Raw genomic sequence first — 14,510 nt, forward strand, 5'->3', positions numbered from 1 at the left:
CAGGTAACGTTCGATTTTGTGTTTCAGAGGCAGCGAGTAATTCGGTGGTGCGAAGGAGATCCTATCAAAGAGGCCGCGGGGCGGGGGGGTGGTCGTGGTGGGGGCCGAGGGGGTGGTGATGTGGCCGAACAGCCTCGGCGGTACTTCCGGCTGCAGCGGGGGCGCCGGCGCCACCGATCTCGGGGGCCTTGCCGCCTCCACCACCTCGGCCTCCGAGCTTTTCGGGCCCGCCGCGTTTGGCGCGTCCGCGGCCGGCCCCTACGGTGCCCTGAAGACCAACCCTTACGTCAGCGCGCTCGGAATGCCGCCCATAGAGGCCCTGCACTCCACCATCGGCTACCCCGGTTGCACTCCCGCCGGTGAGTCCTACTACTGTGAGTGCCCCTTGTCTTGTACTATCATACATATCGTTGGGAGCTGGCAAGTTGGCACCGAGGCTTTGCCATCTCCCGAGCTCTCAACGATACAGTGGCTGGCGAAAATACGGGACCACTGTTCCAAGAATCATGGAAAGTAACACGTTCGAAATTGCGTACAACATAAACTCTTAATCTCTACGAAATGTTATTTTTCTTATTTTTCCATCGTCCTGTCGGGGCGAAAGCGGTCTCCCATTTTCACCGACCACTGTACATCTACGATACGCGATTCACACGATTCACGGGACATCCGAGCGGAAATATTGAGGAAATCGGTCGCACCCTGTGTTACAGGTAACCCCAGAAAGCAACGAAGGGAACGGACGACGTTCACGCGAGCGCAGCTAGACATCCTCGAGGGGTTGTTCTCGAAGACGAAGTATCCCGACATTTTCATGCGAGAGGAAGTGGCGATGAAGATCAACCTTCCGGAATCGAGAGTGCAGGTACGACTCGGCGAACTCCGGGGTGACGTTGGCGTTGGTTTCGTCGTCTATCGAGAGAAAAAAAAGAAAGAACTGTAGGGACACACTCCGTTCGGGGTCGGTGTCTCGTTACCGAGGGGAAGCAGTGTCGGCATGCAGACAACAGCACAGTCCGTAGACAACATCGATTTACCGTAACGCTCGTGTTTCCTGAATAGTGGTATTAACCAAGTTAGTAGTTCAGCCCGTGAGCCGTCGACTACGACGACGAAGACGTCGGCGTCGACGAAACCCGTATCGTTCGTACCCTATTGTTTCCTGTTTGAAAAGCTCGGCGCGGTTTGAACGCCTCGAGGAAGAAAATGTTCCGAATGGCGGCGCGCGGCATTGTGCGGCACAAATGGGAAATTCCGGTGACAAAGGTCGTCCGTCGATACAGGACGAATCGTGGAATCGTTAACGCTCGACACCGTCACGAACGACTTCGTGTCCTCCGAATCGACTTTCGAAGCCGACGGGGTCCGTGAACGTGGCCATGCATATTCCACCCTCATCACCAGCGGAAAGGGCGCATCGCATCCGCAATTGCGGGCCAATGCACCTGGCCCCAGCCCCGTAAATGAAATGAATAGCCCTGGGCCAGACTATAGTCTTGCGCACGTTCGTCGGCAGATCGACGATCGCAAAACCGGAGGAGCCTTCTCCACGCCGCTTTCGTTGTGTCGTGCCTCGAACAGAGTCGGGTGCGCCTCGTGTCTCTGTAGTTATACGCGCAAGGTTCTCGTCGGGAAGAAACGAACGCTCGATTCCGATCTTTGCAGCAACGACGACTGCGAGAGCTTAACGACGAGCGACGGCGGCGGCTCGTGCGCGTTTCGAGGAAAAGGCAGAGTCTCCGGTTCGACCTGGAGAATTCGCGAGGAATACGTACGAGCGTGTACGCCGGGAAACAGCTTCAGTGGAAGAACGCGCGCGGGCTGCTCGTGTCGTTCCCCAGAAAATCCGTAGAAACCCAAGCTCACCTCTCCGCTTCTAACATTGATCGCGCAGGGCTTCTCTAGGCTCCTCTCTTTCTCGCCACCTTCCCTCCCTCTTCTCCTTACTCTGCGTCCCTCGTCTTCTCCTCCCCCCTTCCCTCTCTCTCTCTCTCTCTCTCTCTCTCTCTCTCTCTCTCGCTCTCTATTTCTATCTCCATTTCGCGTCCTTCTCTCGAGGTCGTTCTCGCGTTCTGGAAATCTAGGAGGGCGAACGATGGATCGAAGGACGAGCCGAGTCTGTTGAATGCGTCGCGCAGAAATCCGGGACAGAGAGCGGGGAGGGGGAGGCCGACTTTTGCGGAATTTTCGTGTCTCGCGAATAACCGAACGACCAGATAATTGAGGTTGTAGTTCGATCCGTCGTTTCCAGTCCGCGCGCCGTTCAAAGCAAACAAAACTACCGGAGAAAGTTGGTGGCCCGATCGGTAGACGCCGTTCGATGTGTTCTAGCAATTTCATTAGCTCCTTGATAACGCAAACACCGAACCCGCGCGCAAGCTTCCGGTCGCGTTCCCGAAGTCGGCTTCATTGGTAATTGATAGTTGCGCCGCCGGCTCCGCCCGCGTTTCCTTATAATTGGCTATTATGCCGGCTTTATGAAAGCTCCGCGCAGCATTCCCGGCTGCTGCTATTCCATAGAACTCCGATACCGGTCGCGAGCGAATATCGGAGCATAGATAGCCCAAGCCCCGTTCGATCGCTTACACGTTCGACGACGGAATAAAGGGCCTTCTCGATACGACGACGTATCGCCTCGTACACACGCGAGAGCATCACGTCGACGGTTCCATTCGTCGAGACGACGAGAAATAATCGCGTTGCGCACACCCGCAGGTATGGTTCAAGAACCGCAGAGCCAAGTGCAGGCAGCAGCAGAAGCAACAGCAGCAACAACAGGACAAAGCGCCGAGGTCGAAGAAACCCTCGGGGAATCCGACCAACAATCCGCCCTCCGGAAAAAGTCCTTCGATTGCCACCACGCCCACGCCTGCCGCTGCGGTGCCTGCCACAACACCCCTGTAAATACCAATTACCTTAATATCTACCTTTTCAGCTGAGAGATCGCATCACAATTTGTCCTGCCGTCTCTCTTTCTCCGCCATCTGAACCGTTCGAATGGAAATCGAGTTTTTACGACGATCACCGCGATCCATCGAAACGCTTTCAAAGCCCAATCAAAGTTTCTCATCTTCTCGCTCGCGTTAACTCGTTCTGTCCCGGTTTATTCGTGGTTGACGCGTTCAATTTCAACAAACTCGTTCGTGCGAACAAGTTGCACCTAATTTCATAGCTTCGGTTGATCTGTGTGCGTAGAAGCGGAGGTACAGGCGGATCGGCAGCCAGTTCACCGGCGCTCCTAAGGGACTCTCCTCAGTACAAACCTCCGGGAAGCGCGACCAGCCTGCTTCTAGCGGCCAGCACGACACCGCCGAGTGTAAGTCTCGAACATCTTCTACGACGATAAGATTGCAATCGTTAAGCCATGTCCGCACAAGATCGAGCAACTTTTTATCGCCTGTTCTTCTTTTATTCAGTGAAGTTGCTCATTACTTGAAAGTTCTGACGCGTATTTTCACGCCGTGAATGTATGGATGGAACTCGCGTTTCAGTTAGGGGGCACGGTGTACAGCAGTAGCGGTGGCAGTAGCAGTAGTATCTGGAGTCCGGTAGCGGCGGAGAACGGGGGTGGATTTCCAGGTGACCATCAGAGGTTAGCGTGGACGGCCAACACGACCCAGCAACAGTGCTATCAAAATTACTCCTCCTACTACACCAACATGGACTACTTGTCGCCAGCGACGCATCAACTGAACGTCGTGGTAAGCGAAATTTACACCTGAATTCTTCCAACCCTTTGCGGTCCTACGTCGGGTCAGACATTGATTTTTGCTCCGGTGGTTACGTATTTCATTACGTGAATTTCAGTACGAACCCTTTGCTTTGACAGGTTTATCATACAGTTCTAGAATTAAAAGAGAGAAAGTTGGAACCGCAAAGGGTTAAGAGAATGTCTGCCGGTTCGATGGCGGGCCGGGTTAACGATGGACGTTCGTTGTTCTTTTAGGACGGTGGGGGAAGCGGTTTGGACAATACATGGAGCAAAACGAGGGACGAGAGCGCTTCGTCTTGGTATTACAACAGCGGTTGGGGCGATCGGAAGTGAATCGCTCGAATCGAGTAGGAGGACGAAGGCTATGGTACAACAAAGCTTATGGTACATATCATCGACAATAGTTGGCGAAAACGGGCTCCGAAAACGGAAGTCGATGGTACTCGCCTGTGAACGAGCGATGGCGAGCGCGACAACGAGATCGCGAGACATATCGTTGAAACGCGACCGTGTGCGTGCGTCCAGCCATCGACACGGTCCTTTACTTATTTCCTTGCGTTCGATAGAGAACCCGCGCGTAGTCGAATTTTCATCGATGTGAAACATGTATTTGTTCCTGGAGAGTACGTAATCATGGCGAACCCGCGAGGTCGAGTCCCGTAGTATGTTCGAGTTCTAAGTTCCGATTGTTAGGTAACGTGTATAACGTACGATAACCGGGGGAAAACCAATTTTACCCAAGCGTTCTCGCCCAAGTTGTCTTTATTCAAAACTACGAGTACATATCGTTGTCCGTGTCTCTTCGGGATTACGTTTGCTCAATACACGTTGCATCTGTGTTGCCGGTCGACCTCGAGTCGCGTACCGTTTTCCTATTCCTACGTGCAATTTGACAACTACGTAGACTGCGGATCTTTGTGCAGAAGAAACAATTCGGAAACAATTATATTCGGCACTCTCTGATTCTTTTCGCGGTTTGAAATCACAGCTATATTTTTACTAAGAATGCGTAACAATCGGCAGTCTATCGATAAACGTGTCCGTCAGAGCCTAGTCGTCGCGATCGAAACGGAAACGAGGATCCACCGAGGGGCGGGGAGGAGAGACCACCGAAATCTTTTGGAGGAGGAGAAGACGATAAGGAGGATAGCGGATAATTGTTTGTACATTTCTTGTTCGTTCGCTGAGCGTGTTGCACGCGACGCGAACAAGGAACGTTTGTGAACATTTTTTTAATTGTCAACTGGAACGAAACGATCGTCTGACAACGCGCACGTCTCGCGTCTCTCGAGGCAGAGAGCTCCGCTGTATATAATATAAATAGTCGTGCGCCGTTCGAATGAATCAACGTAGTTAGCCGGAATTTTCCAGGACGCGACCGCGAGGAACACATAGTCCATTGCTACCTTCTCCGAGAAAGAGAGAGAGAGAGAGAGAGAGAGTTTCTCTGTCCGTTTATGCGTTTGCGCGCGCGACATGTACATAAAAAATATATATGTTATATATATACGAGGACACGTTGATCGTCTGTGTAAATATGTACCATTTCACTACGACGAGATTCTGGATCGCCAGGAAGGGTCACGCGAACAAACCAGTTGTGTCGCATTCGAGAGGTTCCCAGATTCGTTTGGGTTTTTCGTTTTCGATTCGATTCGTTTCGTTTCGTTTCGTTCGCCGTGCTCGTGAGCGTTCGTGGGCCTCTCTCGATCCGGAATAAAGACGGATTCGTATAGATAAGAAAATCCAAATGTTAATTGCGATCGAGATTGGTGGTTAAACAATTTTCTAAACCGTACGAACACGTGGTCGAGTGACCGGTCTCGACATCTGTCTTCGCTCCAGATCGTGATCGTGATCGACAGATTGTTTCGATACCGATTTTCGAAGCGTCCGTTTGTATCCCGATCGATTTTCTGTCGCATAGTTTCATCGATCGTTCCATGGAATCGTTGCACGCGAAATCCGTTCCCGATCGAGCATCGGAGGCTGCAACCTTTACCGGTCGATCATAGTTTGCGCAAACATCCGGATACCGTATCGTTGACATTGCGAACGAAATTAACTTTCTTTTCACGCGTCAGCGGTCCACAGTATTCGCTAGATTCCCCGCAATGATCGATAGACAGCGGATCTTTATGCAAAATGAAAATTGTCTTGATCAGTTCTGAGAGACAGATGTCCAATGTTCTCTTTTAATCATTGTAATACGTTGGAAACGACAGGACAGTGTTGATTAATTACTGTTTTGTGTCTCATCCGTACATTTTTGCAACGATTGCATAAAATCCGCAGTATAATGATCGCATGCAAAATGACATTTTCCTTTGCGCGATCACACGCTCCACGGACGCCAGCAACCGTGGATTCGGGAAAGATGATGGAAGCGACAATGAGACCTATCCACCAATACGTAAAGCGAAACAAATATATAGTAAACGTAGGGACGTAAGTAACGTGACTGTTTAGGTTGTTATTATAAATACTATGGAATAAGATACTGCAACTACTGGAGAAGAGAACAACGATGTACGTGTCATAAGATGTATGAAATAATATATCGAATTTGAATTGTACTATCTGTCGTGTTCTTTTATTTTTATTCTGTTCATTTAGTTTAATTCTCTGTATCTTTTCCATGTGTAAGAAAAGGATAGCGATAGTGTACGACGAAGACGAGAGCAGCGGACCTGCCACCAACTTTTCAGGGCGTCTTCGAATCTCCAGGTACGTACGCGCTTCTCAGAAATCTAAGAATTAATGCCTCATAAATATTTCCTATTTATTATTCTTATATATTATTAAGAATTATTGAAACCCTCGCATTCATAATTAAATGAGTCAATAATGATTTTTATCAACGAGTAAGCGAAAGACCAAAACGAGACATATAAAGGCATTGCGCATATATTTTAGGTGAGAAATAACTTCAGACAATTATTTTAATTGCTCTGTGAGTATCGTGTCGTGTTGTATATTTTTTATCGTTACATTTGTTAAACATTTATTTATGCACGAATGATTCTTGCCGTTTTCGCCATAAGGTACTGTGCGAATTCCGGCAACAATCATTTGCTCCGGAAAATCTGAAAATAGCGCCATTCCGTGCAGCGGCAAAACGCTCAAACTACTAGCCAATTTGGTTCAGGAACCGTCCGCTAGATGGCGCAGCATGTCATTGGCGCCAAAAATCTCCGAACAGCGCCATTCCGTGCAGCGGCAAAACGCTGAAACTACTCGCCGATTATAGTTGCGGTTGCCTTCGGTAGATGGCGCTACCATAGATTCCTGCAGAGCATGAACTGTAGCGGCTGTCGATAATGTCGATTTGTATTTTATCAATGCAATCGGTTTTCTAGTTTATCGATGACCGCTAAAGCTCATGCTTAACAGCGCCATCTAGCGGACAAGACTAGAATTATTCGGTTACAAGCTTGGACGTTTTGCCGCTGCAAGGAATGGCGCTGTTCGGAGATTTTTGGCGCCACTGACATGCTGCGCCATCTAGCGGAGGAATGTTGAAACTAATTGGCTAGTAGTTTCACCGTTTTGCCGCTGCACGGAATGGCGCTGTTCGCAGGTTTTAAGCTCCACTGACATGCCGCGCCATCTAGCGGACGATTACTGAAACAAATTGGCGAGAAGTTTGAGCGTTTTGCCGCTGCACGAAATGGCGCTATTTTCAGATTTTCCGGAGCAAATGATTCTTGCCGGGATTCTCACGGTACCTTATGGCGAGTGCGGCAAGAATCATTCTCGCCACTCCTTTTTATTTCTTTTAATTATTGAAAAATGTCTCGCAGACTGGAATAAGAATAGCCAAAGCACAGGAATAGCATTGGGAAATAATTTGTATGATATAACAGGCTCTGTCTAACCGAAAAAAGGGTACTCGAAGTGAGACTCGGTTTGCCGGAGGCTTTGCTCGTCGGACGATTATGCGATTGGATGGTGGAGAGATCTAGTGTCGGCAGCCCGAGTTCGCCGGGCGGCCGTGAACCCTTTGATCAGGGGCTGGCCTGGTACAGGGGTCGCTCCGAAGCGGCGTGGGTTAGTGGCCCTCAGTATCGCGCGTCGCTTCGAGGTGTATGGTTGCTTGAGGTTCCGTTCTCTCGTCGCGTGCAGTGTGTCGGTAGATTTAAAAATCGTTTAATCGGAACCGCAGAGGGATACCGTAGAATGACGGCAACGTGAGGAGCAGCGAATTTTCGAATTCGGAATCGTCTTCCACGCCCGAGTTCCCCTAAACTCGTGCATACTTCCGTGTCGCGTGCTTCCCCATACTTGGACACTAAACAAGGATGCGGAGTCTGGAGCTAGCTGCGTTTCTACTCGGCCTCCGTAAGTATTACACGTCGCGCAGCAGCGCGTTACCACCCGATCCGTAGGATTCTTTTGTCCGTCTGGATCCACGATCTGGATCACGTTGGTCGGTCAACCCGATCGGCAAAGGGCTGCGAAAGGCTGAGCAGGAGATGCTCCGCGTTACAGGCCAGATTTTGTTTCTCTTGTCCGGATTGTTTTCGGTCAGGCCGGTTTCTGCGCCGGCTCTCCGGCGAATCTCTGTACTCGGTTTCTTTCTCCTCCGCGCTGTAATTATGGTTAATTGGGCCTGGCTGCCGCAACTCCGAGACAAACGACCGCTTTGAACAGTCTCGGCTCTCCCTTACTTCATCGGAGCCCCTTTTCTCACAGTCCGTTGCGATTACTCCGACGCGCGTTACTCGGATCGTTAACGATCCTAGATCGTTTCCCGGTTTTCTCAGGTTTTACCGTTTCGATTCCTCGAAAGTATCGAGCCATCCGACGAATCTCGTGTTCGACGTTGCCCGCCAGATTCCATCGATTCTCGGTGAAAAATTTCGAGCGCAGGTAATTCTCTCGTCCCTCGATGGAATCGCTCGGTCCTTGGCTCTCTATGAAAACGAGCGGAGAGGAGAGAGAGAGAGAGAGAGAGAGAGAGAGAGAGAGAGAGAGAGAGAGAGAGAGAGAGAGAGAATCGCGGGATTAACGCATCCAATTGGTGGCGGGAGTATATGCGATCGTTGGATCCGCTCGAGAGTGTTGCCAAAGCCGTATCGATGGCCCTTTAACACGGTCGGGCAATTCGGCGGACCGATCTGAAAAGCGGCTCGGCGACTCGACGACTCGACGACTCCAATTTGCAGCTGGTCGGCCGAATCGGTTGAATCGATCGTGTCGATCTCACGTGTGCATCGTCCTGAAATTCGCAGCGGCTTCGATGCCGGTGATAGTCTCGACGACGACGACGACGACGGCAGTGGTGGTGTGGTAGTGGTGGTGTGGCAGTCGGGTGGATGCTGGCTACGGCCTCACTCCATCGTCCATGATGCCGGCCGGTTACCCACCGGTGTGCCGAGTCTTTCCCTCTTGCTCTCTCTTTCTCTCTCTCTCTCTCTCTCTCTCTCTCTCTCTCTCTCTCTCTCTCGCTCTCTCCCATTCTCCCCTTCCCCTTCTCGAACGGCAGAACCGGTTCGATAGCCATGCACACCTACATAGCGAATATACGCAGACTCGACGGCACAGAGGGGCCATATTACGTATCCACCTACCTAATATCGACGGTAACGTCGTATACGCGCGGCTCCACGTGTAATTAATAGGGACGACGATTCTGAGCTACGATCCTCCAGTTTGAAAATTCCTTGCGGCCCGCCACGCTGCCATTTGGCAACACACGAAATCTGACGGGAACGTCTTTCGACGTCGAAAGTTGGAACCTGGACCGAATCGATCCGCTCCGAAACCGTCGCGACCAGAATAGACCACCGTGCAACGTGTTCCGTTCGATGCACCTTTTCACGGAAAAGTCGCGGTGAAAAGAGTCGATCGGTCCCTCGAATCGGGTCGAATTGTACCCTATGGGGAATCAGGGTTATTGTAGCGATGCTGGGATCCGCAAATACACGAGTATAGGTACGCGTTGTCGATGGATGGGCCGTGGCAAACCCCCCTCGACCTCGGTTTTCCCTTCTCCGGTGGTTGGTTGCACCACCGGCCACTTGGCTATTCATCTTGGTCCGGTGCTCCTAATTACACGTCTCGGGTTACGGATGAGAACGAACGTCCCAGCGTTCGGAGACGTCCTGTGCCCTGAAAAGGGGTACCAGCACACTGCTGTTGCTGCTTTTTCCTCGTTCTCGCTCTCTCTCTCTCTCTCTCTCACTCTCTCTCTTCTCTCTTCTGTTCTAGCGAGCTCCTTTCTCCCGGTCTCCCTCTCTGTCCCACTCTGTAAATCTTTTTTACACTGGTTGCCACTAAAGGCCCTTTGTCCGTGACCCGGCGCGCGCGGCTATTTTATACGCCGAATGTTATTCAGCCCCGGAGTTACTCGCGACCTCTGTCTCTCTCTCTCTCTCTCTCTCTCTCTCTCTTTCTTTTTCTCCCTGTTTGCGCATATGTCTCCCTCGCTCCACGGCGTTTCTGAAACCGTCGTGTCGAGGAACACGCGCGACGAAGAAACTCGAGGGTTCGGGCGCGGGCACGGGCACGACGGGACCGAGTACGAAGAAAAATTGTATTAGCCCTTTGATCCCTTGGTCGCCGGAACGACTCGGTTCAAAAACGACGTAATAAAAGCGGATGCCGCGGGTAATGCGGCTATTTACGCATAAAGAGCGAAAACGAGGAGAGCTTTCACCGGGAGGATCGCGCGACAGAAGAGGTTGTTACCGCTCGCTCCGAATTTGACCGGTCCGCGCGCGCGGCAAACGTGTCTTCCGGCGTGCAATCGCGGCGCAACACGCTCGATAATCGCGCAGGAAGCATCGAACGTCTGGCGTACGCGATAATCTCGGCAGCTCGGTGGCTCGTCTAAACACAGGAAGATTAGAGAGCTCGTAGAGAGAACGTGACTTTTGGTGGACGTCGCGACGACATATAGATACCGGTATCGTCGTCGATACCACGGTGGCTTCCTGTGTTTCGAGGCGAGGCCGTTCATCTGTCGGGAGACGCGCGATCCCTTCCTTCCGCTCTGGTCGGCTCGAAACCGCGCGAAACGATTCGTCGCGGGCAAAAACAGCGTTTGATGACCCGCGCGGAGCGCAAGAGACGCGCGAATAATATATTTGGAGCGGGCGGCGACGCGACGAGACGCGAGCGGGCCGATGGGTCCCTTTGAAACCGAGTCGCGCCTCGCGATTCTACGCCGCCGCTCTCTGCACTGTGCAATGTGCAATGTGTGCAGCGTTGCAAGCCGCGCGCCCTATTTCAGGGCCTGCTGAAATACGGCACGGCGTGGCACGCTCTCTCCGGCCGCCCATGCGCTCGATCGGCTCTTTCTGTTCGACGAATTCCCTTTGACTCGGTCGCGTGAATGGCTCCCTCTCTCCGGTGAATTCCTTTCCCCACCTCCGCGCGGGTCTCCTGATTTTTCAATTTTTTACACGAGTACCCTTCTATCGCGTTTTCACTCCATATCGCGAGTGTTTTCCTTTTCCGCGGCAGTCAGTCACGGCTCGACATTCGCGTCCACTTGAGCGTGCGTGCACAACGCGCGTTACCTCTGCCGCGTCGCGTCGCCTCGCGTCGCCTCGCGTCGCATCTCGTCACGTTTCGGGGCGAGGCAGGCTCCGCGAGAAACCGCGTCTAATAGCCGAAGAGGAGAGTCGAACGCGCGAGTCCCGGTGTTCCTTTTCTCGGAACGGCAGGGTCGGAAGGTCCGGAGATTTTTGCTCGGTAAGCGGCGAACGCCTTCTGTCTCGTCATCTCTTCTCGCTCGAGGTGACTCGCATTCGACGCGCAGCTTTCCTTGAAGGACTCGGAGGACTCGAGGTTGTCCCGGCGTAGCGCGTCTCCGATAACCGGCTCCTTAACGAACGCTGGGTACCTTGGCTGCCTCGGGACCGAAGGATTTTAAGGGCGAAACTTTTTATTTTAACGACTCGCTAGAAGGAATTCGAGGGGCGAGGAAAACACGGTTTCTTCCGTGCCCCGTGTCAATGTCGTTCCCAGGCGCCTCCGCTAATTCGTGTTTCGCTTTTGTGCCGGTCACCGCGAAGCGCGACAGAGTGGCGTTACTCCTTCGCTGTCAAAAGGGCGTCGGTACTCTAGCTCGCGCGTCGCGACGCGTCGCGTCGCGTCGGGACCGGCGTCCACGTCAGTGGCGCGTGTCTTCCCTCGCTCTCTTTTCCTTCGTTTTTCCTCCCTTGGTCACCTTTCTCTAGCGCGCCCGCGCCCTCCGCCCTTTCTTTTCTTTTCTCCACTGCTCCTCCTCCTCCTCCTCCTCCTCCTCCTCCTCTTCTTTTCGGTTTTTCTTCTAGCTCGTTTTTCCTTTTTTCTCAATAAGACCCGCGGACTCGTTCTCGCGTCTTGTCTCGACGCCCCGAGACCGAGAAAGGAGGCTCTCAGCGCGTATTCAGAATCGTGAAAAACGTCCCGAGAGTGTGAATTTCACGGTTCTCGGAGCGTCTGGAAGGCGGCACTCCGAACACAATTTGCAGCGACGCGCAGACCACGCCGACGCTGACGATGACGAGGACGGTCAGGACCCCGTGAAAATGAACCCGGGGCAGCCGCCGCGATGAATTTTTTCCTTTCACCCGCGCGCGAATCGCAATCGCGCCGCGTCGTAACTTGTGAATCATGTAGTTCGCGTAGTTGGTCGGCTGCGAGCCGCGCGTAATAAAGTGCGCGTTCTGCGTACGCGCGATGAATTATGCAACCGTATGCATTATGCGAGCCTAGTCAAGAGACGCGCGGTCGCGGCGCGGCTCGAAATCGTTTCCGTCCGCCTTTGCCGCTCGTCGTCGCCTCCGACCCCTTCGCCGAAACCGATTAATTCGGTGTTCTTTCTTTCGGCCGTGCGAGCATGCGGTTCGAGAGACAGAAAACGGGACTCGTCGGGCCTCCACGGTTCGTTGCTCGAACAGAGAGAGAGAGAGAGAGAGCCGGCAAGATTCCAGCCGGTGGACAGCCGTTCGAGGGAACGACCGAGATACTCGAGAACAGGCACGAAAGGCATCCGGCTAATGATCTTTCGATTTTAACGAGCCGATCGTTAGCCCGAGAGGGTGTAGTCGCGGTAACGAAAAGATTTCGAGTCGTAACGAGGCAAGTTCCGCTCGACGGGCTAGTACTTTGCTTCTTTTCTCCGTTCCCGGAGAGAGATCCCGCGCCGCGAATAATAATCAAACGGCGGCGGGCCGAGCCGAGCTGAGCCGAGCCGCGCCGCGCCGCTTCGTATTGCATCGCATCGCGAGCCCGTTTTCTCCGTTTCTCCGTTTTCGTCTGCTGTTCCCGCTCCTCCTGCTCCGAGCTCGAGGAGGGGCCGACTCTTAGTCGAGAGAAAATAGCTCCGCTCCCGCCGCTTTGAAGTTCGCCGGAAGTGGATCAAGCACGAACCAAGGAAAAGGGACGTCCTTTGCGATCCTTGGCGGTTTACGAGCCGATCCGCGTTTCGGACCGCCTCTTCGAGAAGTAGTTGCCTCGCGCTGCACCCGGTGCCGGCTGTCTTTGCCTCCGGCCTCGACCTGTACTCGCGACTGCATTCGTGGACACGTCAGTCAAAAAAGTTTCTGCCGGTCGCGTAAACGTCGTAAAGCCAAGCAGCAGCTGTTGCGCGCCCGTCCGCCGAAGCGGGATCGAACGCGAACGAGATGTTTGCCTCGGGAAGAAAAGTAATCTCGAGAGTAGGTCGTAAAAGCGGTCGTGTTTACTTCACCGGGAGGTTTCGGGATCCGGGGAGTCGCCGGCGAAACGACTCCCTCGGAATGGACAGAGACGACCGCGCGCTGGTATTCTTTTTTTAGATTTCGACACCGTTCTCGTTGATAAACTCTCGACCAGCCATTGACGCACCGCCTCGAAGGATCGTTCATGCCCCCGGGGAACATAACTCTGGAAAAATCTCTGTTCGTGGTTCGCGCTGCTGCCCCCTTCTGCTTCGTAATTTTCCTGTTAGAGGCTCGGCGATTTTCAATTCGAAACGGTCTCCGACCACAAACGTTCGGATTCATAATGCTCGGTCGTAAATCTTTCTCGGGGAAAAGGGGGCACGGTCAGGGCCCTTGCTCCTCTATTTGTCTCGGATCGGAGCCCTTCCAGTCCCGACCACGTCCCGCCAAAGTCCGAGAGCAGGTATAAAGCATCACTCTGCTGCCTCGGCACCTTTCGACGTTTACGAAATTCAACCGTGTCCTTTGCCCGATCCCCGTTATTATACCGCCCCAGACCCAATATTAACCCTTAAAATTCTACGGATGGGTCCGATCCTGACGCGCCACAGGGACCCACGCTCTCTCGGGGTTCCGCGAGAAACCGGCAATTTACACCAGCTTCGACCGGAGCCGGGCAGCTCGTAATTTTCAACTGTATTTCGTACGCGGTTCCATCTCGCTTGCGAAACCACGGTTATCGGTGGGTTTTATGCGTTTATAATAAAAATGAGTTTTTTTATCAATATAAAACCCACGAAATTTTCCATCGAGAACAGCAGTCTAGTTATCGGAGAGAGCAGCCTGGCGAAACGGTTGTACAATGTACAATAATATCGTTCCTCACGCGTTGCGGCCGCGTTTCAATGGCAACGCGGGATTCGGTTCACGAGTCGAAACGTATTTTCTGTTTAGCGAAAATTATTGTAGCGCCGTCGAGCTAATTAATTACCCTTTGAAACGGCGGCGGGCGTAAACGAGAGAGGAGTGGAGAGGAGAGGAGAGGAGAGGAGACGGAGACGAGACGAGACGATAGGTCGCGCACGTGCGCGCCGCGCCGCTCGCTAGCATCGCATCGGCGACGCATTGCCGCACATAACGCTTTCTGCCACGGAAACGCA

The 14,510-nt window shown here is 52.8% G+C and overlaps 2 protein-coding genes across 3 annotated transcripts in view; both read left to right on the forward strand.

Moving 5' to 3' along the window:
* The first annotated feature begins 116 nt into the window (after positions 1–116).
* Otd2 (homeotic protein ocelliless) lies at positions 117–6,271 on the forward strand. Of its 2 annotated transcripts, none has more exons than XM_076802368.1 (6): positions 117–374; positions 714–865; positions 2,716–2,900; positions 3,196–3,316; positions 3,492–3,701; positions 3,947–6,271. In XM_076802368.1, the coding sequence occupies exons 1-6, from the start codon at positions 119–121 to the stop codon at positions 4,043–4,045; spliced, it is 1,023 nt and encodes a 340-aa protein (XP_076658483.1). In that variant the 5' UTR covers positions 117–118; the 3' UTR covers positions 4,046–6,271. The 2 variants fall into 2 exon arrangements, with proteins under 2 accessions (XP_076658483.1, XP_076658484.1); XM_076802369.1 differs by having other exon boundaries at positions 117–359.
* A 1,542-nt stretch (positions 6,272–7,813) lies between these two features.
* LOC143362026 (tyrosine-protein kinase-like otk) overlaps positions 7,814–14,510 on the forward strand; it is a 38,454-nt gene continuing 31,757 nt past the window's right edge. Inside the window, exon 1 of the mRNA XM_076801806.1 lies at positions 7,814–8,053. Coding sequence (XP_076657921.1) covers positions 8,014–8,053 — 40 coding nt within the window. The 5' untranslated portion in view covers positions 7,814–8,013. The remainder of the gene's footprint in view (positions 8,054–14,510) is intronic.

This window comes from Halictus rubicundus, chromosome 16 (assembly GCF_050948215.1).
Source record: "Halictus rubicundus isolate RS-2024b chromosome 16, iyHalRubi1_principal, whole genome shotgun sequence".
Taxonomy (NCBI): domain Eukaryota; kingdom Metazoa; phylum Arthropoda; class Insecta; order Hymenoptera; family Halictidae; genus Halictus; species Halictus rubicundus.